General features: G+C 41.3%; 1 protein-coding gene across 30 annotated transcripts in view; it reads right to left on the reverse strand.

Moving 5' to 3' along the window:
- The window catches only part of ryr2a (ryanodine receptor 2a (cardiac)), a 352,340-nt gene that overhangs the window by 108,866 nt on the left and 226,169 nt on the right, over positions 1 to 17,305 (reverse strand). For all 30 annotated transcript variants that reach the window (XM_037544154.1, XM_037544155.1, XM_037544139.1 and 27 more), the window contains 9 exons: positions 16,019 to 16,292; positions 14,712 to 14,826; positions 10,569 to 10,701; positions 7,684 to 7,787; positions 6,102 to 6,237; positions 5,759 to 5,945; positions 3,862 to 3,976; positions 3,624 to 3,744; positions 2,540 to 2,709 (listed from right to left, as the gene is read on the reverse strand). In XM_037544154.1, coding sequence (XP_037400051.1) covers positions 2,540 to 2,709; positions 3,624 to 3,744; positions 3,862 to 3,976; positions 5,759 to 5,945; positions 6,102 to 6,237; positions 7,684 to 7,787; positions 10,569 to 10,701; positions 14,712 to 14,826; positions 16,019 to 16,292 — 1,355 coding nt within the window. The remainder of the gene's footprint in view (positions 1 to 2,539; positions 2,710 to 3,623; positions 3,745 to 3,861; positions 3,977 to 5,758; positions 5,946 to 6,101; positions 6,238 to 7,683; positions 7,788 to 10,568; positions 10,702 to 14,711; positions 14,827 to 16,018; positions 16,293 to 17,305) is intronic.

Raw genomic sequence — 17,305 nt, forward strand, 5'->3', positions numbered from 1 at the left:
GCTTTGAACGTGGCGTGGTTGTTGGTGCCAGACGGGCTGGTCTGAGTATTTCAGAAACTGCTGATCTGCTGGGATTTTCACACACAACCATCTCTAGGGTTTACAGAGAACGGTCCGAAAAAGAGGAAATATCCAGTGAGCGGTCAGTTGTGTGGACGAAAATGCCTTGTTGATGTGAGAGGTCAGAGGAGAATGGGCAGACTGGTTCCAGATGATAGAAAGGCAACAGGAACTCAAATAACCAACCAAAATCTCTGAGGAACGTTTCCAACACCTTGTTGAAAGTCTGCCACGAAGAATTAAGACAGTTCTGAAGGCAAAAGGGGGTCCAACCTTTTACTAGCAAGGTGTACCTAATAAAGTGACCGGTGAGTGTGTGAGTGTGTGTACATATATATATATATATATATATATATATATATATATATATATATATAAATAACGAGGAGGCCTGGATTTGGAGTCCACACAAAAATAAAGTGGAAAAACAAAGTACAGGCTGATCCAACTTTGATGTAATGTCCTTAAAACGAGGTTCAGTATTGTGTCAAAATGAGGCTCAGTATTGTGTGTGGCCTCCACGTCCCCACCTGCAGAACCTCTCCTTTATTGAGTGTGTCTTGCTAATTGCCAATGATTTCCACCTGTTGTCTGTTCCATTTGCACAACAGCTGTGAAATTGATTGTCAGTGTTGCTTCCTAAGTGGACAGTTTGATTTCACAGAAGTTTGATTTACTTGGAGTTATATTGTGTTGTTTAAGTGTTCCCTTTATTTTTTTGAGCAGTGTATATATATCCACTCACTCTGAAATTGATGTATACAACACATTCCAAAAAATAAACAGGGCACTTTAGGACGAGGGACACTGAGAAGCATCTTAAACAGGTAAAGCAATCATGTTTGGGTATAAAAGGAACATCCAGGAAGGGCTAAGTCCTTCATGAGCAAAGATGAGTTGAGGCTCACCAGTCTGCCAAAAAATGTGTCAGCAAATAATCCAGCAACTTTCCTCAATGAGCGTTGGGAAGGATTTTTAGGTGTTTCACATCTACAGTGCAGGCGATCACCAAAACATGAAGTGAATCTGGAGAAATCTCTGTGAATAAAGGACAAGGCTGAACACCACAACTATATAAACACGACCTTCGAAATCTCAGATGGCAATGTATCAAAAACCAGCATGATGCGATGGATACAGGGAGCACTTTGACAAACCACTATAAATAAATAACCTTCTGTCTCTGCATCCACAAATGCAAGTTAAGACTGTCCTACACACAGCATAGATCAAATGTCAACAACGTGCAGAAATGCTGCCAACATCTCTGGGTTTGAGCTCATCTACAAAGGACTGATGCACAGTGGAAGTGTCCATTGTGATCTGTGGAGTTTCAGACGGACATCAAGTTCTCTGAGCCAGAGGAAAAAAAGGACTGTTACCAGTGTAAAGTCAAAAAAACCTGGACCTGTTTTGGTAAAGTGACGTGTTACTGCACACATACATAATGTGGAGCTGCATGCGTTGCCATCTAGACACTGCCTTTTTAAATACTATCAAGCCACAGTCCAGACCTGTACCCTACTGAAAACATGAAGCATAAAATATTATAACAAAGGTGGCATACAGCTGCGCTTCAAAACTGCCTTCAAAACTGGATCAAGTAGTGTTTTAGTCCAAAAATGATTATTAAGTGATGTTAAAAAGAAAAGTGATGTAACACAGTAGTAAAGATTCCAACTTCCAATAATTCATAAGGTAAACATCAAATATAGCATTTTTTTTATTGTTTTCAATTTAATTCAATTTTATTAGCTTTTCACATACAGTCCCAATTGTCATGGATCTGGAGTTTAGTGAAAAAGCAAGAAGTCTGTCAGTCTGCAAAAAATATTTAGCCAAAAATACCTACTACCATAAAAAACATCATTCACATGTGTCACGTCACAGAACTGAAAAGGTAAAATGCAGGTGATGACAAGAGAGATGAGCACCAGTGGGGCTCTTTAAAGACAAAGAGCAAGAGTAGTTACGAGATGTCTTTGAGCCATGTTTGCTAGTGGATTTGAAAGGAGATGAGAGGGGAGGAATTCAGAGAAAGGCTACATACATTTCGGATGTAAAAGTTTTGGCGCCCTGATTAAATTCCATGTTTTGTTGATTGAAGTGAAAATAAGTGAATACATCTACTACAGAGAACCTGCTCATTTTAAAGCAAAATTACTGTTTTACTGAATTTACTGGTACGTGTCATTTTAATGGTTTTTTAAAATTTTTTAAATATCTTTTGGAGAAAATGCCAAATGCCTTTTTTTGTTGTAGGACCTGATGTGGGTACAAGTTCTATGAAAGTGATGATTCGTTTGAAAGCAACGACTGAGTGAAGAGCTTCTTAGATCTCAGTGCTTTTTCCTCCGTCATCATCTCATCACTGGATGTTTTCTTCATGTCCTCAAAGAGACCAACTAAAATAGAAAGAAAAGATGCAAGGAAAGGAAAACAGGACACACAAAGATACAAGATGCACCCCATGACTGACCGTATCCAATGAAGCGGCGGCCCTGAGGTCAGGCAGGAAGCCGACCTCCAGCAAGTGAAGCAAGAAGTTCTGGTCCTCAATACCATAAACACGGTCCAGAAACAGAACCATCGCTGCCTTGTGATCCGGACAGAACCCAGCAGACATGTCTGGCTCCACCACAGAACCATCTGAGGCACAAAGAGGCAAAATATAAAAAATATAACAATAAAACAAAAATGTAGAGCATGAAAATGGAAGTGTGGGTCACTGGTGGCTCACAGCAATTTGTTTACTACTGTTTACTGATGATCATGGATCATTACACACATACCGCTGTATTGAATCTAAATACTACTGCCATTGAATCTTGAATCTTGTCACTACCTGTTCTCTCATCTCGTCTTTACAAACTTTTCTGTCAGATGGTAGCTTTTGTGGTCATTTAAAACATAAGTACATGACTAAAGCAAGGACAGCTGACAAAGCCAACTTACAGTTCATTTTATTATTCAACATTTTTTTATGCAGGATTTCCACAGGTCAAAGAAACCAGCTGGACACCACAGCAACGGCCATGCAAAACCTTAGCAACCACCTGGGACACAATAGAATTGGCCTAGCATCACTTTAGCAACCACCTTGCATACCACAGCATAGCCTAGTGACACTTTAGCAACCACCTGGGATAAAACAGAAATGACCTGGCCATAACTTAAACTTTGCAAATCATCTGGGATACCAAAGCAATGGCCCTGCAACACCTTAGCAACCACATGGGACACCATAGTAAAGCCCTAGCAGCACCATATCAACCACCTGGACACAACAGCATGGCCTAGCAACAGCTTAGCAACTACATGGGATACCATAGCAACAGCCTAGCAACTACCTTGGATAACATAGTAATCATTTGGGTGGAGCATACACTAGTGGAGCTCTAGCAATGGCCCGGCAACACCATGGCAACCTCCTGGGACACCTCAGCAACAGCTTTGTCAACTTAGTGTGCTCAGGATCTTTCACTGCTAATATCAATTAACATGCACATTACCCTTAGCATGTCACCCTTATCCCGTATGTATCTGTAGAGTGTGTGCGTTACCTTTAGCGAGAGTGGGCATGGGGAAGGGGATGCTGATGACTCCTTCCAGGTCCTGGATGGGGATGAGAGAGCGAAGGATGGCCCGGATACGGATTGCCTCCCCTTTACCAGCATGGATCAGCTAAAGAAAGTGATTTTATGGGAATTATTTTAATTTGTTCCACTGTACGTCTCAGGCCGATATCCACAACTTCAAAATAAAAACACTTTGCGTTTGGAGTACAAATCTGAGACTCACGTGCATCTCCGGAGCGCAGCGGCCCAGCAGATCAATCAGAGCAGCGTAGAAGGTCATGATGGCATTACCCATGTGTATGGTGTCATCCTCCTCATCCTCCAACATATCACTGCATCTGAACACACACACACACACACACGTTTTTATCTCCTTTTGATATTTACCTTTATTTAACCAGTGCAATCACATTGAAATAAAAAAGGGACCCCTGGCCAAAAAGGCAGCAGACAAAACAATCAATAAAGAAACAACACCACCACAGCCAACCAGATCAGAACAAACGTAAATGAAAACCAAGAACAGACCGATACAGTTCCTTAACATTTATCTTCAAATCATGAAAATAAATTGCTCCAATTTTAAATGTTTTTGCAGATCACTTCAAGCAGGAGTACGGAGCACTGGAAATAAAAGCTGCCTTGCCATAATTACACTGTACTATTGGAATGTCGAGCTGAACGTAACTATTAGAACGTAATATTGTACCAAGACTTGTTGAATTTGATATAAAAAACAAGATATATTAGATATTCATCAGGATATTACATATATACATATATATATATCTCACTTCATTAGGGGTGGGAATCTCTTGGCACCTCACAATTCAATTACGATCCAGAGGCTGTGATGCAGTTATAAAACGATTATCGATGCAACTTTTTTTTCTATACAGGATTTCTTTTTTCTCACTGTGTGACGACTTGGCAGTTTTAAAGCAAAGTATCTGTAATGATCTATAATGAATTTACATCCAATATCTTTAATTAATAAAACAAATGGAAGTGCTGTGGCGAGTGAACTGGAAGACTCTCACTCACTGCTCTTGTTTGGAGCACATGAGACGCTGCTGCCCCTCATCTGCACTAAAATGCTCTGTTATGGTCACAAAAGGTTTGGTGGCAGTGGTCTCATTGTAGAAAGTGGGGGGTCGCTGTGTCAGTAAAATATCTTTGAGACAGGTCGCTGTATATCAGCTCTAAAGTGTGCAACATAGCGTGAAAACCCTGGTTCTTAATGACTCAGAACTGGCGTCCAGAGTGCAGGTCACATAGCAACGCAATCCTGCCTGGCTAGTAACTAAGGAAAAGACAAAGAGAGAGATTAAAGATGAACATTTGGAGACGAATGGCCTTATTCGCATTTATAAGCAGCACAGTTGGTATCCTGGTATGTTAAATCTGCAACGAGAGACTGTCAAAGACTAAAAAGTTGTGAAGTCGCTTCTCCTTCAAATTTTCTGTTTTTAAATGGTGCCGCATTTACATTCTGGCACCTCAGGCAGAATTTCAGGTAGAACGGGGAAATTAAAACAAAAAGCTGGCGAACAAGAATCTGACTTCAACCTTGTAAAACAGTTGAATGTTGAGAGACGTTTTACAAGAAACTTGACCCACTTTAGAGGGCAAGTCTTCTGGCGGAGATGGGAGGAAAGCGACCAAAGCTGAAGCTTAAAGCAGAGCAAAGTAAGTCTGCGTTGTCGTCATACTGGACGTCGTTAATGTCATCATACTGGACATTAAATGTTGTGGCTCCCAAGGTGGTTTAGTTTTTGTTGAAAGGACAAAAACGGCTCTTCTTAACATTTGGGCTATGACTCCTGATCTAACCTGGCTTTTAATGCAGTGCCAGTCGGATTTCTCACTCATCCAGTTGTGTTTTTATTATGTGCCATCTCAGACTGTCTGGGTGCTGCACATCCGCACTTCCAAGTTCTGCCTTTTACATGCCGTCAACATTACGTTATAAATTAAATATTTAGAAAATCGATTTTTACATTCGTGAATCGATTTAGAACCGTCCACGTCCACATTGCGATGCATCTAAGAATCAACCCAAACCCCCAAACTTCAGAATTCAGTGGCTTTTACTATTATTAGTGTCCTGCAGTGCCTACAGTGTTTTGCTGTCCTCTGATGTAGGGGACGGTCCATCTCTGCTGGGGTCCTCTGATATTTTAATAGCTTCCTCCATCGCTGCTAACAACCCATTCCCACCCTCACCACGCAGGGCAGGGCCGAAGCACTCAGGCCGACGAATCAGAAGCCGGACGACCACGTTCGCGTTCTCCTCCACACTCTCACCTGCGAGAGGGACACGGAGTGACAGACAGAGACAGAGGAGACAGATATTCATATAAAAAGACATAAATGGCAGTTTCTCTCTGCTCACTCTTGCTGTGGCACACAGCTTGTCAATATTAAAAAAAAAAAAAAAACAACAAAGTGTGCGGCTCTTACCGTTACAGAAGACAGCAAAGCGGAGGAAGTCCAGATATCGCTCTCCTTCCACAGGATTCCAGCCTATATCAGGGTAACCTTTGGACACCAACATCACGCAGCTCTGCAGCCCACAGCCCGCCAGGTACTGAACCACCTGCACACATACACACAAAATCATTCAGATATAAGTGGGATGAAGTGACAACAAGCCCTGTTGACAGTGTTTGTACTGACATGCCAATTTGCATGGGATTACTATAACCTGCTTATTTGTATGGCTCATTTTGTAGAAGGTAAAGGCTGCAGGAACCTTTAGTGACGTCGGAGCAGAACTAAAACAACTGAGTAAGGCCGGTCGTGATTACATTACCCTATGTACAACTGATCCTGTTGGACTAGTGCTTTAGCCTGCCTCTCTGGTGGCCAGTAATACCTGCAAATAAACTACAAATCCATTAGTTCACGAGTTGTCTGCTTTCACTCCAAAGTTCTAGTTGCTGCTTAAGCAATAGTACATGAGAGGGGGCGTGGTACCACCGAAATAACATCATGGCTGTGATTTGGTCGCCGTACATCATCACAGCGGTTACAGCGATAACACACGGCCTCATGTGTTCTATCACTTTTATACAACACTTAAAGTAAGAAATGAATAAACTGGCCGTGAACGCGGCGTTTAATGTGTTTTAATGTTCAGTTCCTTCCTCTAAATTACAGCTCCTTAACGAGCAGCCTGTTGCTACGTCAGAGTAACGAGCTCCGCCCACTCGCTGCTCAGCCGGTTTGTTCTCCAGCTCCACACAGACCGACTGACAGTTTGGGAATTTAGTGTCGTCTCATCTTCAGAGTCGGACCAAATCGGCTGTCGGTCAAATGTGGGCTTAAGAGTTTCTGTTTGTGGCAAAGTAAGAAGTAAAACGTTCAAATAGCATGAGTGTCTCCTACAGCTGTCAAAGTCGTTGCTTAGCAACGGCATCTCAGCAGAGTGAGTGATACGGTATTTATGAGAGAGAAAGAAAAAAAAAACAATGTTATGGCGAAATATCAGCACAGTTAAAACGCTTCTCAACCAATCAGCTTGCGTGGCCAGAACTAACTGCTGTAATACTCAGTCAGTCAGAAGGCAACACCAGAGACAACAGTGACTGGCTGTGTGACTTTATGTAGTCGACAAAAGATCTCAAATTTGAAGAGACAGCACATAAAATAATGTTGCATCGGAAAAAAATCACGTTCATATGACGATAAATAAAATGAACTTACTGACGTCCCAAGCCACGCAAATGAATCTCTTTCAGTGTGTGTGAAATCCCAAATTCTGATTCAAAACAGAGGGTCTGCAGGTGATGCCGGATATTCACAAATCCATTCTGCATTCTAGCGGTTTCTAGATGTGCTTGTTCACACACTGTCCTGACTCCTACTCCTCTTGTGCTCCTGGCCTGCTGTATGTATTTAGCTTTATTGTATTTCAGGTACAGATCGACCTAAACAAAGTTTTCAGCTTGCATAAAAAGAAACACAGCAAGAGCACAAAAACAGGAATGACAGAATGACAGCGAGGGGGATGGAGTTTGTGCGGATTGTGTGGGTGTCGTACTTTCTCCAGGTCCGGCTCCCTCAGCGCCAGGGCCAGCTCATTATTATCCATCACAGAGGCAGCAGCCACGTCCAGTGGAGTGGAGCCACGCATGGACGGAGAAGCTGCAGGGAAAACACAGGCTTTACTGAAAACACCTACGTGCATGCAAAAGTTTGGGCATCCCCGCTCAAATGTAACATTTTCTACAGGGAACACATTTCACATTCCTTAGGACATTAAATGGGTCTAGTGCAAAAGTTATGGTACACTTCATATTTTATGGTTCAAACTAGTTAAAGCTAAACTTATACCATGATTTCATTTATTTTATAATATACATGACTGAATTTCATTAAACAATAATTACACTGCCAACTTTGCTAAATCTTTCAGTAATGATTGTTTCGGTGACAATTTTAGCTCATTTTGAGCAGAACTCAAAGGCAGCACAGTACAACAGTTGTACACACATAAAATCATACTATTTTTCATCAAAGCACAAAAAAGTTGGGTTCTCGTTTCTTGCTCTAAAATGCAGGTGCGTGGCTAAATAAGGCTCCGCCTACAGACCAAAACCTCTGTATCAGTAGTGATTTAAATCGTTCAGCTTCTCTTTACTCGCGGTGGTGAAGTATCGTCATTTTTACCACCGTTTCTCGGTGACTTTAGTCCTGTACCAACGCCAAATGTAAGTCATGTTTACTGCCCTGCCCTGCGATGGACTGGCAACCTGTCCAGGGTGTGTCCTGCCTTCCGCCCGAAGACTGCTGGGATCGGCTCCAGCATCCCCCACGACCCTGACGGAGAAGCGGCTTAGAAAATGGATGGATGGATGGATGTTTACTGCCTTACACTTCAGTAAAGATTCTGGCCATATTTTACCTTTTGTAAAGCAAGCAGTAGAAATAACCCCACATTATATTAATCCTGTGCGAACTGACGTGTCAGTAAAAAGCATACACACTCCACACGTCACATTCTGAGGAAAAAGGAGGTTCTTGACCAGGATATAATTTGGTTTGTCCATTTATTAATTTATTAATTTTTACTTTTTTTTTAAAATCTCCCCTCAAATTAACAGTAAATGTGCTTTATGATCATAAACATATCACTACATGTTTACAATTCACTGCTGAAAGCCAAAAATCTCCGACGCTCTTTGTGTTATTCTATAAAAGTGATGTTTCCAGAGCAGATCACTGAAGAGACGCCGTCTGTTTATAGTTTAGAGCCCAGATTTGGGGAAAAACGGGTCGACTTTCAGTAGAAAAACAAAGTTCAGCTTCTTTTATTATAAGGGTTTAAAATGACATCACCGTCTATTAGACTGGAGAGAAGAGCTACAGCCTCACATGACGCCCAGCTTCTGAATGGAGCTTATGGAATATGAAAGTTATGAAGAACATGACGAAGTGCATTTTGGAACCACTGGTGGTCTCAAGGGGTTGAAAAGGTGAAGTATTAAGGCTCCTGAAGAAGCCTTTTCTTGCGTTTTCTGTGGCTAAAATTAAGCCGATATGTAGCGTTACTGTCCTACCTTTTGTGTACAACACGAACATGTAAAAACTACAGAAAAACAGTTAGTTAGGGTCCTCAAAATAATAGCTAAATTAAATGTTTTATCACTGCTGCTGACTCGAATTATTAAACCACGGCCACTGCTTCACCTGCTTTTCCCCTTTTCTGTTTAATATTTTATACTAACGTTGAAACCATATTCTCTGTATTCTCATATTACTTGTGTTATTGTTTTGCTGTCCGGTGATGACCAGAGGATGATGGGTTCCCCTTTTGAGTCTTGGTTCCTCTCAGGGTTTCTTCCTCTTGCTCTTAGGGAGTTGTTCTTGCCACTGTCGCCACTGGCGACGCTCATGTGGACCTAGATTTTTTTTCTGTAAAGGTCCTTTGTAACAATGCCTGCTGTAAAAGGCGCTATATAAATAAACTTTTCGCTTCGACTTTTTAAACTCTTTTTAAGGTGAAGTCAGTGAGTAAATCGAGCAGCCGCTCCATGCAAACTGGTCATAAACATTACAGACATCTTGCTGAATCACTCCTCCTCTCCGCGGGAAACGAATCCCGTCCGAATAGGGCTCAGGAGCATAAACACTCCACCGTTTACCTTAAAACCCACTCCTGAAATTTTTTTCCAAGTACTTATTATATCCAAAGCCATCTTCTGTAATAACGCACCCTCAGGGAACTGAGGTACATTTTGTGTAATAGCCTCTTACCAGCTCTTAACGGTCTCTACAGCTCATTAGCAAAGTCTATTTACTCTAATGTTGGGCTGAGCACTCTCTCGGACGGAAAACAGGTAAACAACAGAAAATAAAAACCAGCGGGCTGCGTTAGAAGAGCAGGTAAACTTTCTCAGTAGAGTATTAAGAGGTGAGCTGAGAGCGGAGATGAACGATCACAGAGATCACAGCTTTTATATACACAGTCATGTACAAAAGTTGGAACGTTTCCAGTCAAATGAGACCTTTCGTTGATTTTTAGAGTGAAAACATGTTAACATTCTCTACAGGGGACAGAAAGCGGTAGTAGTGGTAGCGGTCACCACCCCTGGTCCTGGAGCTCTACTGTCCTGCAGAGTGTTGTTCTAACCATGATGTGCCTCACCTGCTTCAGTTTCTTCAGACGTTCCTGACAGGCTGGATGAGATGCATTAGTGTTAGGTAATAGAGGCGCCTGCATGTTGAATGCAGGATGCAACTAAACTCTGCAGGAAAGTAGATCTCAGGGCTGGTGACCACTGCAGAAGAGGACGTGCTAACTGTCATTTCACTGGGGCGCACAAACGTTTGCTTATGGCTGTAAGTGAATGTTTAGAGACTCTTCACTGCCCAGTAAAACTCCATCAGTCATCTTTAAAAGAAGAGAAACGGGGGCGTTGTTACCGAGACCCACGCTGCTGTTCTCCAGCAGATAGCTCAGGTGGTCAAACATGGCCTTCTGGTTCTGACGGCTGATACGGCAGAAGTAGCACAGGAAACGGCAGCAGTTGGCCACCATCTTGGGGAACGTGATTTCCTTTAGAGGAGAAAGAAACGGTGAAGAGTGTCAGAACAGGAGACAGTTAGAAAAGCAGTCAGGCCTATCTGATGAGGCTGTTATTAAAGGTAAACAGAAACGATGACTAAAACAAAAAATTGCGGTAAAAAGTAACAAATAAAAATAAAACGATAGTTTCTAAACTAAAACGTCCAATGCAAAACAAACTAAAACAAAATGGAATTTCTGTTTTTCCACTGTGTGAAGGAGAGTTTAGAAGAATTCCACCTTGAAGGAATGCCGGAACTGAGCCGAGCTCAGTCTACTGTGGTTCTAATGTTATTCTGCTCTTATTAAATACCTTCTGTCACAGCGTCCACCATAACACTAAAGACTAAAACCAAACTTAAACCAGTCATTTTCAGAAATGAAAAGAACACAAGACTATTCATGCGCCCTTAAAACTAACACTAAAACCAAATCAATAAACAAAAGCCAAATCTCAATAAAAACTAAATCCTAAGGAAGATCTTAACACTATTATAACCCCAGTCGGAGGAAGGCTTAAGGAATGCCATCAATGAAAGACTATGATTAGTTCAAGTTTGGATCATCCATAAGTTACACTACTCCAAAGAGAAATTCGATAAGATCTGAACTTTTACCAAATCTGCCCTTCTGCCTCTAAACTATGCAACAGATCTGCCCCAGGTTCTGCCCCAGAATGTCTTATTGTGGTCAACATATTTAACTAGTTTGCCAAAGTGTACAGCAAAGAGATTCTTCCTGACCCGGTACTGATGGGCTGTTTGTTTACCCTACTTTTCTTACCATGTAAACAACAGCAGGCATTAATGTTTAGCATGATTTTAACAAAAAAAGATTTTTCTCAGGAGCGGAAATCTGAACTGCCTCATTCATTTAGAACATGGCTGCCTGAAATGGCTTCCTCTACATACCTGGAAAGATGATGATATGTGATTACAGGTTCAGTCAAGTAGTAGAAAAGTGGGACCCTCTTACTGAACACCTTCAATGCAGGTGAACTAATTCTGCCATATCTCCTGGTAATTTGACCTCCAAACTATCAAGAATGTAATACTTGTTACCAAACTTGTTTTTGGCATGTGGATATTTTTTTTGGTTCTTCCATTTTTGTCTCATTTTTCAAAAACACAAGCAAAAAAAACAAATAAAAACAAAACAAAAAATAAAACACTGAATGCAAACACACAGATCAAATTGGGTAGAGGTACATTAACAAGACACTTAAGGTTGATTTACTTTATAAATGTCTCTAAATTACTGTTATATCATTTTTATTGATCAGAAATATGGATAATATGTCCAAAAGTTCATGTTCAGACTTAAGTGCAGCTTTTTAATTTTTTTTATTTTTTATTTTTACCTGATTTTCTCCCTAATTTAGTCGTCTCCAATTCCACCCGCTACTACTTAAGACTCCCCCAATCACACGATACTACCAACGCTAGGAGGGTGAAGGTTAGCACAGGCTGTGAAACCAACCACCGATTCTTTTTCGAGCTGTCGTTCACGCAACGTCACGGGACAGCCGAACGAGCTCGGAGGAAAGCGCCAACCGCCAAATCTGTTATGTCAGCATCATGTTGAGTGATGGAGGGAGAAGGGGGGCCATCCTACCCACCCAGTGAGAGCGAGGACAGTTGTGCTCTCTTGGACTCCCAGCTATGGACAACTGTAGCATCACCAGGGATCTCCTGGGCCAACGCTTAGATGGTTGCGTCACTCGGGAGCCTCAAAGTGCAGCTTTTCAAGAGCATCCTAAAGCATTTCTATGAGTTGTGTGTGCAACTCAATGTCTGTATCAGGAATGGGTGTACCTTAAAATCAATGAATTCACTAGAATTCATTAGAATGACTGTCTGGACATATAGTGCTAATCTTCTCTGGAGGTTAGGGAACCGGCCCTGTGACCGGAAGGTCAAGGGTTCAATCCCCAGAACTGACAGCACATGACAGAGGTGTCCTTGAGCAAGGCACCTAACCACCTAACCCCCAACTGTTTGCCGGGCGCTCCGGATAGGGCTGCCCCCTAGTGTGTGTGCTCACTAGTGTGTTTGTGGCGTTTCACTACATGGATGGGGTAAATGCGGAGGTGAAATCTCCCCGTTGTGGGACTCATAAGGGTCACTTAAATAATAAGACATTCTAATAAACATGAGCTGATGAAGTGAAATCCTCCACATCGAGTCATTTCACTAATGATCCAAACATGAAACTCTAGAATTTAACATCTAGTCAATCTAATTTATACACCTTTTCCCTGGCGCCGAATGAAATGCGATCAGTCCGCCAAGACATGGTGTCTGAAGTTTGCTTCTTTAGCTCCACACTGGAGCTACAAGGCTGGTGTAGCTAACAAATAATTGAAGCTTATATACATTGATTAACAACACACAAACTGCAAGTCTAAATCTGTGGTTTTTGACAATGTATGACACTGATGTTGAGATTATGCACCTGCTCATTATGGTTTTAAGCATGTGATGAATTCGACCTGCTAGTTTCGATGACTTGTTTCCATGCCTTGTTGCTTCAGTGCCAAATGAAAGACGCAAACTTCCAACACTAAACATGTCTTTCCTGCTCAAAAACAGAGTCAAGGGGGAAAACTGTACAGATTAGGCTTTTCAATGAGTTATTTCTTTGACCTTCTGCCATAAAAAACATGGTATTTACATGATTACATCCTCTTGGAAGGCTTATTATAATTTTAAAAATCGTAATGAATTTAACCTCATATTTCCTAAACATCTGTAAAACAAAAAAAATCTTTATGGCGCATTACATAACCCCTTTTTTTGGATGTCACAAAACAATTCTTGAGTCAATCATGTCAAACATGTTGTATGGAACTGCTGGCTTTGTTGAGTTGAGAATAGAATACAGCCTCAAATGTGTTTTATACAGCAGTTAGTTCCAGCCATCCAAGCTGATTGAGTGAGAAGCGTTTTATCTGTGTTGTTATTTCGCTGTAACATCACAGGTTTTTCACAAATACTATCACTCTGCTGAGACACTGTTGCTAGGCAACGACTTTGACAGCTGTAGGAGACGCTCGAGCCATTTGAACGTTTTTACTTCTTACTTTGCCACAAACAGAAAACGGACACTTGAGATCACATTTGACCGACAGCCGATTTGGTCCAACTCTGAAGACGAGACGACACTAAATTCCCAAACTGTCGTCACCGCTGAGCAGCTTTTCAGGCGACAGCTGTGGCAGAAGAACAGCTATACAACCTGGAATCAGCCGGAAATTAACCCAACACCATTCGCCAGACTAAACGGGCTGTAAGAAGCTTTACAGACCGCCTGGAACCAAACAACATTAATACTGATCTGGAAAAACTGACCAAACTGAGCTGAACCTGATATTGTGACTGTTTTATGGCTCAGTCCGTACATTAAGAGGCGAGGCTTACAGCAAACTGAACAGCGAGTGGGCGGAGCTCGTTACTCTGACGTAGCAACACGCTGCTCGTTAAGGAGCTATAATTTGGAGGAAGGAACTGAACATTAAAACATTAAATGCCCCGTTCACGCCCCAGTTTATTAATTTCTTACTTTAATTATTTACCTGTTGTATAAAACCAATAGAACACTCAAGGCAACACTCTACAGCGACTAAATCACAGCTTTGATGTTATTTTGCGATAACACACTCCCTGCATTACAGCTCATGAGACTAGTGGATAAACAGGTCATGGAATGTTGCAATAGATGTGATGTCTTTACACTGAGCTTCTATTATACGCCGCATAGAACCGCTGATGAATCCTCTGCTTGGTTTCTTTCTTGGTGACAAGATAGTAATTGTCAACTGGCTGTTTACTATGTGATGAAGTTCAAACTCTCTGTTTAGAGCATTTCTGGGTAATGAGGCCCTAAATCTCCACTAGCAGTATTCCAGGAGATTAGCTAGTAATTGTCTGCTGGACGGCTTCTAATTTATAAGGCAGAAATTCTCTGCTAGGCATGCTGGAGGTGATGTAATCTTACATTACCTTGGACTCTCCTCCACTCAGTACATTGACCATGACCTCCATGACGGTCTCATGCATGCCCAGAGCTCTCATCAGGTTCGGGTGCTGGTAGAACACCTTATTGTTCATGATGTCGCTGCAAAGGACAAGAAAACAATGCGTTAGTGAATATATAATATATAATATATAATACTTCATTTACTGCGTGGATAAATGGGCAAGAAAGATCTAGAATGTACCACTCAACAGCCCGTTTTGCATTCATCATGGTTGTGATGTCACATTCCTGATTGTGAGTAATATAGGCACTTATGTATATCTAATACACTCATGTGTATATTAAAGCAATAAGCCATGAGAGTGGCCAGTCAACATATAATATTGTAAAATAGACAATTTACCAAGCAACTATGGACCGCAAAATGAGGACAATGCTCAATCGCACATTGCTGTACACTGCAGTCATTTAATGAAGTACTTAACCTTTTGTCATGTAACAATGAACATATGACAACACCGCACTGTTTAATGCAAAAACTTTCACTTTATGAGCACTTTCTGTTCACAAAATTATCACCCCAAGCCCTATTTAGCTCCAATCCAGCGGCACCCTTTTCTCACTCTGGGGCTACATCTCAAATGGCTCCCTGCTCCCTATATAGTGCACTACGTAGGAATTCAAATACTGGATCCTGCAGCCCAATAGTGCACACTATAGCTAAGAAACAGCCATTTGGGATTCAGGCACATCCACACTTGATAAATGATGCACTATTTGGCTGTAGAGGACACAATTTCTTGACTACTTCTGACTGAAACTCAGACATGTGAAGCATGTAACCCATTCAAGTGACTCCTTTAGACTCTTATACTGATGTTTTACAGTTAATCATACCACAAGTGCTGTGATAATCAAGCCTGTGATATTAATGTTGGAGTGGTTTAGGCTGTTAGTTATCTTTAAGCGTTTTAGCTAATTGCTCAGCCTAGTTCTAGTTAAGAACATAAGTCGCCAGCCTCACAAACGGCAGCAGTTCGGTTCCACTGACTTGCATTAAATGTGGAGTGGGTTTTTTTCCTTCTCCAGTGTATATATATATATATATATATATATATATATATATATATATATATATATATATATATATATATATATATGAAATGCATATTATTACATGCACTTGAAATAAAAATTATACATAGTATTATATATTTAAGGGTATTTTCTACATATGTAACTACTACATATATGACATTTGGGATACATACATGACCGAATGTCCTGGCACTGCATAAAAATAAAAGTGTAGGTGTAGGTGTGCGTCCACCTGAGGCCACGAATCATGAGTTTTTCCTCTTCACGGCCCATACGGACGCTGAGCAGGGAGCGGATCTGTCCCAGAGAAGCCAGCAGGTTGATGGTGTCCTCCACAGAGACAGCATTGATGGTGTATGTTTTGGGTAGCGCTCGGACCAGTCCTCCGATGCCATCATACTGCCTGTGCAGCAGCACGAACATCGCTCGCACCAGCTCTGGATCCTCGATCACGCACTCCTGGGCCCAGCGCACCATCGTCTCTGAAATTAACTGCTGCAGAGTGCCTGCGAGGGAGGGCATCGAAAATTTACTCGTAACATCTGTGGTACAGCCACAATGAAAAAAAAACAACAGCACTGTGTAAACCGAAAGCCTTAAATATCACACTTGCTTTAAACTGTGCGGATTTGTGGTTTGTGTCACTGTTTAACACATTTATAAACATGGATAAACGTATGAACAAATTCAGACAGCTGCTGCCACTGTTTGATGCAATGAAACTCACTTTGGTCCATATTTATAGATAACAGTGTGTTATACAGTGTCCAGTGGTGGTCAAAGTACACAAATCATGTACTGGAGTTAAAGTAGAGATACCCAAGGTAAAATATTACTCCAGTAAAAGTAGAAGTTCCTCCCTTTAGACCTCCACTTGAGTAAAAGTACTAAAGTATTTCCCTTCAAATGTACTTAAGTATAAAGTAAAAGTACTAAAAGAGTAATTCTGGCTCTGATCTGGTCCTGTTATCATTTTTATAACCAGACTGGCTTCATGAACTCATTTCAGGTGAAAGTCCTCCAGCGTCTCTCTTGGTAAACCAGTCTTTTAATAGAACGTCATTAATTAGTGACGCTGACGTCTATTAAAATGATCAGAAGCACAAAACACTGAAGGTAAACAGTTTCCATCAGGGAGAACCGAGTGGCTCTGAAATCACTTTTTACACACAAGCAAAGTTTCAGTTTCAGATTTATTTACAACTTAGTTCCGAGTTTAAGTTGAATAAAAACTGGCTTTAAACTCAGGATCACAGATGAGCTCCTTTACTATGTTGATCTGTAGGCGTCTGTTCATAAACATAAACCAGCCCAAACTCATTTACTATAAAATGAAATGGTGTTTGTAGAAATTCAGAAAAAAGCCGCGTCAGTCTCGACTGCATATGTGGACATATTTCTATATTGTGCTCTATTTACACAAAGTTAGGTTAGTTCATCATTTATGTTGAACAGACTCTCCCAAAGTTTTACGCTGCTGCGCTGACGTTGAACCGCGTGCTGCACTGGGTCGGTATGA

Source organism: Pygocentrus nattereri, chromosome 13 (assembly GCF_015220715.1).
Source record: "Pygocentrus nattereri isolate fPygNat1 chromosome 13, fPygNat1.pri, whole genome shotgun sequence".
Lineage (NCBI taxonomy): Eukaryota > Metazoa > Chordata > Actinopteri > Characiformes > Serrasalmidae > Pygocentrus > Pygocentrus nattereri.